The 12,347-nt window shown below is 39.6% G+C and overlaps 1 protein-coding gene across 4 annotated transcripts in view; it reads right to left on the bottom strand.

Moving 5' to 3' along the window:
• Positions 1-12,347, bottom strand: part of SLC9A9 (solute carrier family 9, subfamily A (NHE9, cation proton antiporter 9), member 9) — a 656,333-nt gene that overhangs the window by 324,919 nt on the left and 319,067 nt on the right. For all 4 annotated transcript variants that reach the window (XM_010858137.1, XM_010858138.1, XM_010858139.1 and 1 more), the window contains one exon: positions 12,180-12,285. In XM_010858137.1, the coding sequence (XP_010856439.1) occupies positions 12,180-12,285 (106 nt within the window). The remainder of the gene's footprint in view (positions 1-12,179; positions 12,286-12,347) is intronic.

Genomic DNA, 12,347 nt, shown 5'->3' with positions numbered 1-12,347 from the left:
CTAGAACCAATACTTTATGACACTAACTAAAAGAGCTGTTTGAGAAACCACAAAGAAGTACACAGTTAAATTCAAATTACTGGCAAGCAAAGAAGTTTAGGAAACAGCAGGAGGAGGTCCATAATTCTTTGGGAAGAATGATGATTCTGCTGGCAAGTAAGTTCTTTCTAGAGAGATCAGTTTTGAGAGGACAATTAATCCCTTTTGGTTAACAGAACACCATTTACACTGTTCTCTGTGATTCCCTCTTTTGGACCCTGTCAGGGAGCATTAGTGTTATATACATACACACACACACGTATGTACAAACATATGTTTACATGATATGAAGGTTCATTGTGTCGTTGCAAATTATGTAAGAGAAAATGTACTACAATCGGTGCCAGGAGACCTGGGATCTACTTGGCGTAGTCCAGATACCTAACTAGCTGAATGACTAGAGCAATTCAAATTCATTGCCTAGTCCATTGTTTTCAGTAAATTAAAAAAAGATGGTCTGCATAAGTGTTCTTTAATTTTGGTATACAAGAAACCCACAGAAGGTTAGGAGAAAATATAACTTCATAATTACTAATTAGAATATCTGTGTATTGTATTTTTAAATTTTAATTACTTTATTTTAATTAGAGGTTAATTACTTTATAATATTGTAGTGGGTTTTGCCATACATTGACATGAATCAGCCATGGGTGTACATGTGTTCCCCATCCTGAACCCTCTTCCCACGTCTGTATATTTTAAACTATATAAGTACCCTTGTGGACAAAAATATGCTGTGTGCAGATAAGGGCATGATAAACTATTTTTTTTTTTCCAATAAGGATCAAGAAAGTATATGAAAGTGAAAGTTGCTCATTTGTGTCCAACTCTTTGTGACCATGGAATTCTCCAGGCCAGAACATTGGAGTGGGTAGGATCAGGAAATTCTGGTAAATACTGCTCTAGATGATCCCTAAGCACTTTCCCATCTTAAATATCTATGACCTGAATTATTGTTTTTACATTTGCTTCAAGGACTGCATACTGAAATTCCCCCAAACACAAATCAGTCCCCTCGTGAGAGTGCTTTCATAAGTCCAGTTTGTTCCTAAGTCCAACGAAGTTAGCCAGGTACCCAACTAATACGACTGGCTATATAGTATTGTACTGTAATAAGTTTCTAATACTTTCCACACAAATAATACATAAGCAAACACAAAAAATAAAGCAAACATTTTTAATCTTACAGCACAGTACCCTGAAAAGCACAGTAGTACCAGCTACATCATTGCTGCTTTTATACTTGCCTCTGGACATCATGGGCTTGAAATAAAGATATGGTACTACTCTACCCTGTATAGTACTAGACAGTAAAGGACACAAAAGCACAAGGATGCATACATGTGACAATGCATGCCAGGTACCTGAGCTAACTTACATGATTGGACATCTGAACACGTTTACATCTTTGAAAGCTTGAAACGTGAAGGTCTGTATGTAGGGGACTTACTGTATACGGAACTGAACAATTACATGGGGCCACCACAGCTTCCAATGGGCTTCCTGACAACTAAATTACTAGTGTCCCTTCTTGACCTGGACCTTCTCAAAGGCTGGGTCTATCGTGTCCCTCTTTGCATTGCCCCCAACCCTATAACAGCACCCAGCAGACACTCAAAGGCAGGTCTGTCAAAGGAATAAATCTCTATTTCAAGAAATATTTATCTGCTCTAAAAAGAGAAAGCAGGAGAAATTATTTTTGATCCTCACATACAAATAGACATTTATCTGGATTTATTAGTGGCAGAGTCTATTTTCTTCTAATATTTAAATCTTCTTATTCAAGACTATTGTCACCTATATATAGTCTCTGCTGCTGATAACATTATTCAGTAGTTCTTTTCTCATTAAAAGTTGATGAAGCCTTCAGATACAGAAGCTGAAAAATAAACATCTGTCACATGGAGCATGATTTTCTTTGACATTAAATGAAGACTTGAGGGGTTTCTAAGACTGGAGAATATTGCGTTTTTGGACAGGAAATATTGATTATATCATCAGAACACAGAAAGAGAACAAGTGAGAAAGAAAAACTCTGACTTGCTCTCAGACGGCACTCTGAGGGGTTTTAAGGTTGATGGGCTATTTTTCCATGCCACATTTTTATTTATTTTTGATCTAGTAAAAAGAGACATTTCTGACAGTTTTCCTACACCACTGCTGAACATGAACTTAGAATTGAAAAGTCAAAGATTTAACAAGATGGAAATCTCCTTTAGGGAATATGAAGGATTCCAAATTTGCCAAGAGTACAATTACGGTCTAATTCACCATATTGCACAATGCTACAGTTGGCAGATGAAACATGAGTCTATGGGATATGAGAATATCAATATAGAAAACACCACAAATTATGTTCTTATTTCTAGATCCTCCAATGCATTCAAGATTACTTTCCGTCCATGTTGCAAGGTTTATAAATTTCCATTTAAAACAAACAAAAATTCCTTCAACAATGTAGTAGTGAGTACTTAGGCAAATTAATTTGAGGTCCAGAGTGAAGAAAAACACCCTTTTACTTAGATCCCTGACTTCCCACCTTAAGGTTGGTGTTGTCAGGCTTACTGCTTTTCAGTTCTCATTTCCTTGGAGTCAGCTAATACATGGACATACCAGTGTCACCTAAGGCTCCAGTAAGTAGCCTCATTCCAGGTGTCTACACTCAATGGCCTTTATGTGTGGAGGTTCCACACTTGCATAGAGCCCAGATTTTTGAATGAACTAATTTTTGTGTCTCCCTCTACGACATGTATTCATTCACTTATATACCCCATTTTGCTGAAATGAGCCATTGATCCATTTGATATAATTCCCAGTATCCTCGACTCCTCTTTCTCCTTCACCTGTATGTTAATTATTTGTGCCATCTATCTTCGGACAAATTTTTACACGCTTGGGCAGAACATGAGCAACAGAGAAAGAGGTTTCTTTTTTCCCTGTGCCTGCTGGCACCATGAGGAGATGTTAAATAATGACGGAAAATATTTACAGTGAAGAAAACAGAGGTAAATTTGTTCACTATTCAAGTTACATGTGCAAAGTCGTTTGCATACTGAAACCAGGAGCCATTTGGTTCAAGAAAGTGCAGGTGTGAGTTAATGAGATCTTATGCGAGGAGATATACTTTACACCTGTGTTTATTGAGATGGTGTCATTGAGTGTTCACTCTCAGTTCAGCGAGCTGGTTAACAAACCCCCTTGAGAATTTTGGGTGTCTATTGCTGCAGTTTGAATGCCTAATAAATAGTCTGAGCCTCCGGCTTTATTTTTTGGCTTGGAAAACACTCAATACACCTCATTTATTGTTGAATTGTTGGCTAATAAGTTGGACTCATATGGTCCTGTCAATATGAAAGCAAGAACAGTTTGAAGCTGAGGTGTCAGCCAATGACATGTATTTAGAAGCTAAAACTGGCCAGACTTGATTTGAGAAACAAGGCAAACTAAGTTCTCTCCCGGGAATTTACTTACTGAGATCTAGAAATGTATTTCCCATCCAGTCATGCAATGCGTTCAGTGGCAGGACAAATGGAACACATTCACCTCTGAACTAGAAGCCTTCTTAAGAGTTTCAGACAAGCTTTTGCCAAGCTGAGAGATGATGGAGATGAGAAGTAATGAGCCGGCTTACTTACTCAGACCAAGTAAAGTTGCAACATGCCCAGTAATAGTCATTTCATTTGGAAATCTTCCCTCCTTGTCTATTAAAAAAAAAAAGAAAGAAAGACTTTCCCAGGTTCTGCTTTTCCTGACTACTTACTCTCCAAAAGCTTTTCAAGAGCTGACCTGACAGATAAGCAGGACCCGAGCTTTCAAGTGTCAGCTTTTCCTTTTCATGACAATGTAATTAGGCCCTTGTCATTTGAAACCAATGGGAGAACAAACCTCGGTGATGGGATTGGAATGAATTAACTTTTTCTGTTGCCCCTGATGCTTGTGTGTGCTGAGTGCTCTCTCTCAGACATCTTGGTCAATTCCTCAGTAAATGGGCCAGGGAGTCACTCGTTTTTACTCTTCTATGTTCAAAAAATTTTTTTCAGTCTTTTACTCTCTAGAACAAGACTATAAAGCCCAATAGCATTGGTTAGTAATCAGGGCTGTTTTTTCTTTCTTTCGGATTTTTACATGTTTATTTTCTTAGATGGAAACCATCTTAACCCGAGTAAATCATGGGTTATACTGTTTAACTTTCTATACGAGAAAGTGAGGAATGCCAACCGTCTCCCTCCTCCCTCTTCACTTCCAGCAGACATAAAACGTGCCCCAGGAACCTAAAAATGGAAGCTGCCTTTATTACAGCAGTGCCTGGAAGCAGAGAAATCATTAGACACAGTGCCAATGTTGCCATTAGAAATCTTACTCCTCCAGCGTTTAATGACAGTCCCTGAAAGTTTGCTTCTGGCAAAAACCTGACCCCCAAAGTCTCAGCTGGGAAACAGATTATAAAAATGAATTTTCAAACAACCTGTCCAGCTGTGCTTTTCGGTTATCTTTATAAACTGAAAAAGTGGCTTCTGTGACAGGATTCAATTCCACCAGAGATTATGCTATAAATAATACTGCTGAATTATTTCCCATATTCAATTTAGAATAATGACTCAGTAACCTGATGACTTTTAAAAACTTGGCCAAGAAAAATTCTACTTGATCAGAATTTAGGTATGCATATGTACCAGGTACCTCATAGAGAGGGTCCCATGGGTCCTGTATTTACTCAAAAGCTACATTCTGTGTGTATGTGTGCAATGTCCTTCCACTACAAAATGATAAAATCCTTTTACTTCAGCAATAAAGAAAACTGACATACCAATTAATAGGGTGACTTCTTCCAATCCTTCCGCAAATTATCAGAAGAGTTAGAAATCTGAGACCCCTCAGTGGCTGATTTTGTAATCAGGGCAGACACTTGTACATACGTTCTCTTCCTTCTCTGCTGTCCCAGCTTGTGGCTTGTGAAGACTCCTTAAATTCCATTTCTATCTACACACCCTCATCTTCCAGAAAGACTTCTCACTAGCATTTGACATTCTGCCCAGTCTTCCTACATAAAACTTTTCTCAGACTGCGCTTGTATATTTCCAATAGCAGAGTATCAGACCTCTGGGTAATAGAAATGCCAACCTTCATTTGCATGTCTAAAAGCCACTTGTTTCCATAAAACTAAGTTCTTCTATGTGACGACTGAACATTTGCAGGTGCAATTTCCAAGAGACTGAGACGAGGCGGCTGCAAATGTAGCCCTTGAAGCAAAAGATGATCAAAATAAATCAAATGATCATCATCAAATTAGTAACAACTGAAAGTGAAAGCAGAAAATTGTGGTAATGAGCGAGCCCCCCACACACACACTGAAGTGTTCATAATGAATCTTACAAGGAGATGAATTGAAAAAGAATAATGAACACTGTGAAAACTGTCTTTGTGAGCTTGATTCCTTTTGTTTGTGTATCACCATGCACCTGGCATAAGACAGTCCAAGCATCTAAGCCTAGAGGCTGTGCTGTCCTTGAGCCTCTTTTCCCTTCTGAAGTGTCACCAAGTTACACAGCTTATTTTGTTGAAATACCCTCATGGATTATTTCTTCCCTTGTACTATTTAGATTTCTCTGTTTGCAAGCAGTGAAAACTAATTCTGGCAACTGTGACCAGAAGGGAATTTATTGGAGGGGAGAAGCATAAAGGCAGCTCCAGGGATCTATGGCAGGAATAGAGATTCCCAACAGGGTTTTTCTGTTGGAAAGTCCGGGTGCCAACAGTTACACATCCTTCTAACTTCCTCCTAAAGGTTCACACCCCCAGGAAGGAGTGTCTGGTTGACCTTGCTTCAGATGCCCCCTTTCTCTTTGGCAGGTGAGGATGGGGTACCTTGGTTAACAAGATGGTATCTGATGGAGAAAGGTAGTTCACTCAGTAACATCAGGATGCTACTACCAGTGAAAGTGAGAATAGATGCTGGGTTGCCAAAGCCAACATATGCCCACCATATTCTTGTAGACTAGGCTCTTGTTTCCCTGGGTCTACATGTCTCCATTTTCAGTTAAGAGTTAGAGAAATGAAATTGCAGCTTAATGTAATTTATGATACACCCTTTAGTTGATGTATGAAACTGCTCTGAAATACCTTGACCAGTGGTCATAAAGAATTCATAAGAATGTTATCAGGGACTTCCCTGGTTGTAAAGTGGATAAGAATCCGCTTGCCAATGTAGTGGACACGAGTTTGATCCCTGGTCTGGGAAGATTCCAGATATTGTGAAGCAACAAAGCCCATGTGCTACAACTACTGAGCCCATGCTCTAGACCCCATGGGCCACAACTCCTGAAGCCCGTGCACCTAGAGAAATGAGAAACCTGTGCACCGCAACACAGAGAAGCCGTTGCTCACCACAACTAGAGAAAGCTGTGTGCAGCAATGCACCCAGTGCAACGCTAAATAAATAATACAGAAAAAGAAAAGACTATTATCAGGGATAAGGCAGTCACTAACTTAGACACAGTCTGTTACTCACATTTTAGAAATTTTTCCTTTTGTTGAGCTAAAATCATTCATTCCATTGCTCAAAAGATATTGACTGCCTAGAATGCTTCAGCCACACTGCTGGTGCTGATATAGCTCTCATGAACCTGATAGTCTAATATAACTTTGGCCCATCAATCCTAATTCTACACATCAGCTCAGGTTCTATATTTCAGAGCTGCAGATAGTAAATCAAATAGCATAGTGAGGTCTAGATGCATATAAACGATAGCCATGCAGAAACTATCATATAAGAAGTTTCCATTCATCATAGTATGCCAAAAATATAAAATAGCTTAAAAAGTACTTAACAAGAAATTTGTAGGTCTAATGCGAAGACAACTATAAAAATTTACTAAGGGCCATAAAAGATGACTTGAATAAATGGAGAGACATAACATATTCCTCTGTGGGAAGACTCAACATTGTAAAAACATCACTCCTCCTCAAATTAAACTAAAAATTTAATACAACCCTAACCATAGTCCTAAAGTTATTTTCTGCTTGAGACATAATGTTATTTTCAAGTGATTCTGGAATATAAACATGTGAGTATAGCAAAGAAGCTCTTAAAAATGGGGAAGGGGAATGAGAAATGGATCTATTAACCATTAAAATGAACCATGGAGCTGAAATGATGAAAGCAGTGAAGACTAAAAGCTCAGTGGAATAACAGAAAGCCAGAACATATATACACATATATGTACCTACATACATGGACATTATGTTAAAAATTCATAGGTTAAGGTTGAAAGGTATTAGGATGAGTGAATAACAATCTAGGAAGAAAATCAAATCCTTGCTATATCTCACACCTCATATTCCTCACATCAAAACAAGTTCCAGTTTGGATTCTAATGTGTAAAAAACCAGACACATATTAAAATAAAATAAAAATAAAGTAAAAATTATTATTAATAATATTGGGCTTCTTAAGCAGAAATTATATCTCTGGTGGCTCAGTGGTACAGAATTTCCCTGCCAATGCAGGAGATGCAGGTTTGACCCCTGGGTCAGGAAGATCCCTGAGAAGTAAATGGCAACCCACTCCAGTATTCTTGCCTGGAGAATTTCATGGACAGAGGCGCCTGGAGGGCTACAGTCCATGGGGCTGCAAAAGAGTCAGACACAGCTTAGTGACTAAACAACGACAAAGAGCAGAAATTAATAAAACTTGGAACTTTCTAAGGAAAGAAAAAATTAACCATATGAACCTTCAAAATGTCTAAACCAAACTTTTCCCTTATGTAAAACAAACAAAATACAATATATTTAAAAGACAAAACCATGAATGGAGAGCATTTGTAGCCTACAAGATAGTCAACAGTTAATATTTTTGACTCAATAAAGAGCCTCTAAAATTTGTGACAAAGATAAACACTTCAGTAGAAAAAAAAGGACAAAGGGCATAAACAGGTAGTTCACCAAGGGAGGAATATAAATTGCCAATGATGACATATAATTAAAGTCCTTTCCTCAGTGAAAATATATAAATTTAAATCAGAATGAAATGGAGGTTGATTATCAAATTAGCAGGAGGGAATATGAGTTCAGGGGGTGAAGATGGGAGTGAATGAGCTCTCTCTTACATTGTTGGTGAAAGTATAAAGGAATACAAATTTTCTGAAGGATAACTTGGATGTATTTTTCCAAGACATTAAAATTTTAGCATTTTCATTAACCCAGGATTTTTATTTTTAGGTAGTTATATAAATAGAAGTTTATATATCAAGCTAAAAGGATGATCACAGCAATCATATTAATAATGTTGAAAACTATAAATGATCAAAAGGTTGATATAATAAATTATAGCAAGTTAATATGTTATAGTGGGGCTTCCATGGTGGGTCAGAAGGTAAAAAATCTGCCTGCAATGCAGAAGATCCTGGTTTAAGTTTGGGAAGATCTCCTGGAAAAAAGAATGGCTACCCACTCCAGTATTTTTGTCTGGAGAATTCCATGGACTGAGGAGCCTGACAGGTACAGTGCTTAAAGACAGGTACAGGTCTTAAAGAGTCAGACACAACTGAGTGACTAACACTTTCAGTATAATACTAGGCAGCCATAAAAAATAATATAGAAGAATATTTAATATCATGAAAATATTCACTATAAAATTGTCAAGTGAAAAAAATCATTATTTAAAAATAAAAATATAGTTAGATACACATATTGTGTGCATGCTCAGTTGTGTCCAAGTCTTTGTGACTCCAGGGACTGTAGCCCACTAGGCTCCTCTGTCCATGGGATTTCCCAGGCAAGAATACTGGAGTGGGTTGCTATTTCCTTCACCAGGGGCTCTTCCTGACCCAGGGACGGAACCCATGTCTCCTGCATTGGCAGGTGAATTCTTTACCACTGACCCACCAGGGAAGCCCCTGCATATATTTAATTATGACTGAGTGACTTCACTTTCACTTTTCACTTTCATGCACTGGAGAAGGAAATGGCAACCCACTCCAGTGTTCTTGCCTGGAGAATCCCAGGGACAGGGGAGTCTGGGGGGCTGCCGTCTATTGGGTGCACAGAGTCAGACACGACTGAAGTGACTTAGCATAGCATAGATGAATTCAGACAGATACTAACAATAGTTATTAATAGGCAGTCAAAATACTGCTGCTGCTGCTGCTGTGGAACAAATAAAAGGGGTGAAGTGGGGGTGCTCACTTGATTGGCATTCTCTAGCTCCCACCTAGCAATGGCAGGGTTGGGGGAATTCTGCTGAGAAACTATTGTGTGTAAGCACCATTTCAAGGACATACATGAGGTATTCTTAGGGAACCCATACACAGCCCCAGGATGGTTGGTTACTACTGCAGAAACTCATACACTCTTTATATCTTATTTCATTTCATTCACTATATTCATCATCATCTGTTTATTCATTAAGCACTTTTTGAAAGATTTCCTACATTTTTAGCTTCGTATTATATTAGTTTACTTGTGGATTAGAACTGAAAGGGTTTTCTTATTACATGAAATATCCCCAGGGAATCGTAATTTAATACCACACTGTCAGATATTATTGAAGGTTGATATGAGAAATGACTACATAAAGAACGGATCTCCATCTTTCCTAAAACTATACATTGTCCGTTATGGTGCTCAAAGGCCCTTATATAAAGATGTGTGTGATAAATTCACCTAAAATTTTAGCAAAAAAAGCATACCCATTTTTATAAATAATTGTGACTTCCTTTTATAATACTGTGTTATTCCTGTACAACTCATGTTTCTCTTCTGGCTTTGGCTGCCAGAAAGCTCAGAGCCATATTTATTGCCAAACCACAGCAATGAACAGCTGTCTCATTTTGCAGAATGACTCTATCCCAAAGCACTTGAGTGTCTAGCCTCAACTAAATGGTCCCATGATATGCATGGCTCATGTTATGAGTTGCCTCTAAGCCAATTTAGAAATAGGCAGGGATCAAGTAATAAGCAAACACATAAGTAATAAGCAGGCTTGGTCTTTAGCAGTACAAAATGCTCACACTTAAAAAGTTTGATTTGTATCAAACACCTGTCTGACTTGTTGCTTAATCTGAAGTTCTGTTCTGGTTAAGTGCTCCCCTGGGTATAGCTGTGGGCATTTGGGTCTTTCTGCTACTAAAGCCCATGCATGCATCCACTCAACTCATGATACTGGCTCTTTAGACGAGGTCTGCATGGTATCCAATAAGGATATCGGGTCCAAAGTGTAGCAAAAGAGCAAGGCGCAGATAAACCAATAATTTATACATGGACCATAATCTTAAAATGAGTTAAGAAAACATGATCTTGCTGAATTGGATCATGAAATAATAAGACAGTTTTCACACACAGAAACAATCTTAGGCATTGGGATATGTGTGTATGTTTGTGTGTTCTATTACAATGTTAAACTGTAGACTAAAAAATATCAGGTGAGTTAAGATACTTTACCTTTTCAGAAGGTCAAATATGTATTCTTATTGTTAACATTGCTTACATTATTTTATACCATGTTAAGTGCTGAAAAGGGCATAAAATGTGGAGGAAAGGGAACAACTTTTCGAATGACCTATGTAAACTTTTCACTCCATTATTTCATTTAAGAGACACTAAGTATCCATTTTCTTTGCAATGCATAAGCTCTTTAGCAACCTTTCTAATAACAAGGCAAAGCTCCAATACAATGGATGTTGTGTTAGAGTGGTTTGGAATGATACATGGTCTGGTTGGGTGGACTCTGGTAATGTAGTCTTGATTATAGGGTCATAAAAGCTGGCAGGTGGCTGTTTGTATCAGCAACAAACATTATCAAAGCCTGTGGCAACAGCCTGGTTCCCTGTGGCTATGAAGTAAGGTGGGTCAGATGCCTGGAGCAACAGATTATCATTACAAAAAAAGATCTGCCATGGCTTTCATAGTAAAGCCCAAACCAGCCTAGAAGCAAGGGGACCAGGCAGGCCCCTGGGACCCCAAATATCCTCCTCCTCTTGAAGGCCTGCCTCATATTCCAAAGATATAATTTCATTCAAGGTCGCAGTGCTTGGTGCCCATGCGCCCAGGCTCTGGATGCCCAGGCTTCTAGTCTGAAATCCCAGCTCCTCCACTGGCTCTTGGCCAAGTAAACTGGTTATAGTCCCTAATGTTGGGTCTTTCTGTAAATTAATCCGAACATCCATGAAAGGCAGTTAGTCAGCACCTGGCTCATTGTAAGCTTTCTCTGTATCAACTTTCATTATTATTTACACTTAAAGAACCACCTATTAAAATGCGAGTACCCCGGAGGCACACCTTATTCCCAGTTAGCGCTTTCAGGGGGTGGGGTCTCACCATCTGATCAATTTAGATGTGGCAAACAGCAAGGGATCCAGGACTCAAACCCGGGAGAAGGAGGAGACTAGGCCAAAGGAAAGAAATAGCTCTGACATTTTGCTCAGAGCCACGGTGATTCTTCTACATGGAAAAGCACCCAATCGTTGCAGCTACCCAAGCGTGAACCCTCGCTATTGCAGAAAGGCAGTCTAATTGCAGAATTCAGATACGGGATGCAAGCTGCTGGCCCCCGCCCGCGGGCCTCCCCTCTCCTCCCGGGGGACCTTAGGGACTGCCTCTTTCTCCATCAACCGTTCCATCTCAGAGGACTCTACATATAGACCTTCTACGCTAAGAGACACTGAACCCTGAACCGAAACCACCGCGTTAGCTCCTTGTTTTCTGGTGTGCCACCGAACGTAGGCAAAGATTTTAAAATATCGTTGGGTGTGGTGAGGCGCACACCCGGAGAGACAGCCTACGTGGGCGTCGCTGTTAACAGCCAGTGGAAAGCCAGCACTCATTCCCACAAAGCAGCCGTGCGTCCCTTCACACTCTGAGCGGAGACTCCTGTGTGTAAAACCGTCCATCCGTACATCGGTCATTTGCAGATTTCAACGTCTCCTTCCTGACCAGCAAGGAGAAGAGGAATCGGCACTTTGGAGACTTCCGATTGGATTGAGCTGTCATATAATGGATGCATTTTTTTTTTTTTTCCTCCCAGGAGAGGCTGATTCTGACACAATCCATTTCACCTCCTGCAGGGTCAGGGAGCGGGGCTTGGTGAGGGGCGGGAAACACAGGTATTCACACATCCGGTGGGCTGCCCAGGACGAAGCACTGACCTGTTAGGCCAGCGGCCTCTGCAGACAGAAAGGCGCTCCAAGACAGGAGGAAAAACAGGCCCGTTTCCAGCATAGGGAACTCGCACAGTTTGGTGAATTTGGTCAAGTGACAAAGAGGCGTTAAGGGAAACAACAACTGCTTTTATGAATGAATCTCCCTCTTGGCTG

This window comes from Bison bison, unplaced genomic scaffold, assembly GCF_000754665.1.
Source record: "Bison bison bison isolate TAMUID 2011002044 unplaced genomic scaffold, Bison_UMD1.0 scf7180017864384, whole genome shotgun sequence".
In the NCBI taxonomy this organism is placed as follows: Eukaryota; Metazoa; Chordata; class Mammalia; order Artiodactyla; family Bovidae; genus Bison; species Bison bison.
The sequence above is the reverse complement of the archived record's forward strand: the minus strand, read 5'-3'. Positions and strand labels throughout refer to the sequence as shown.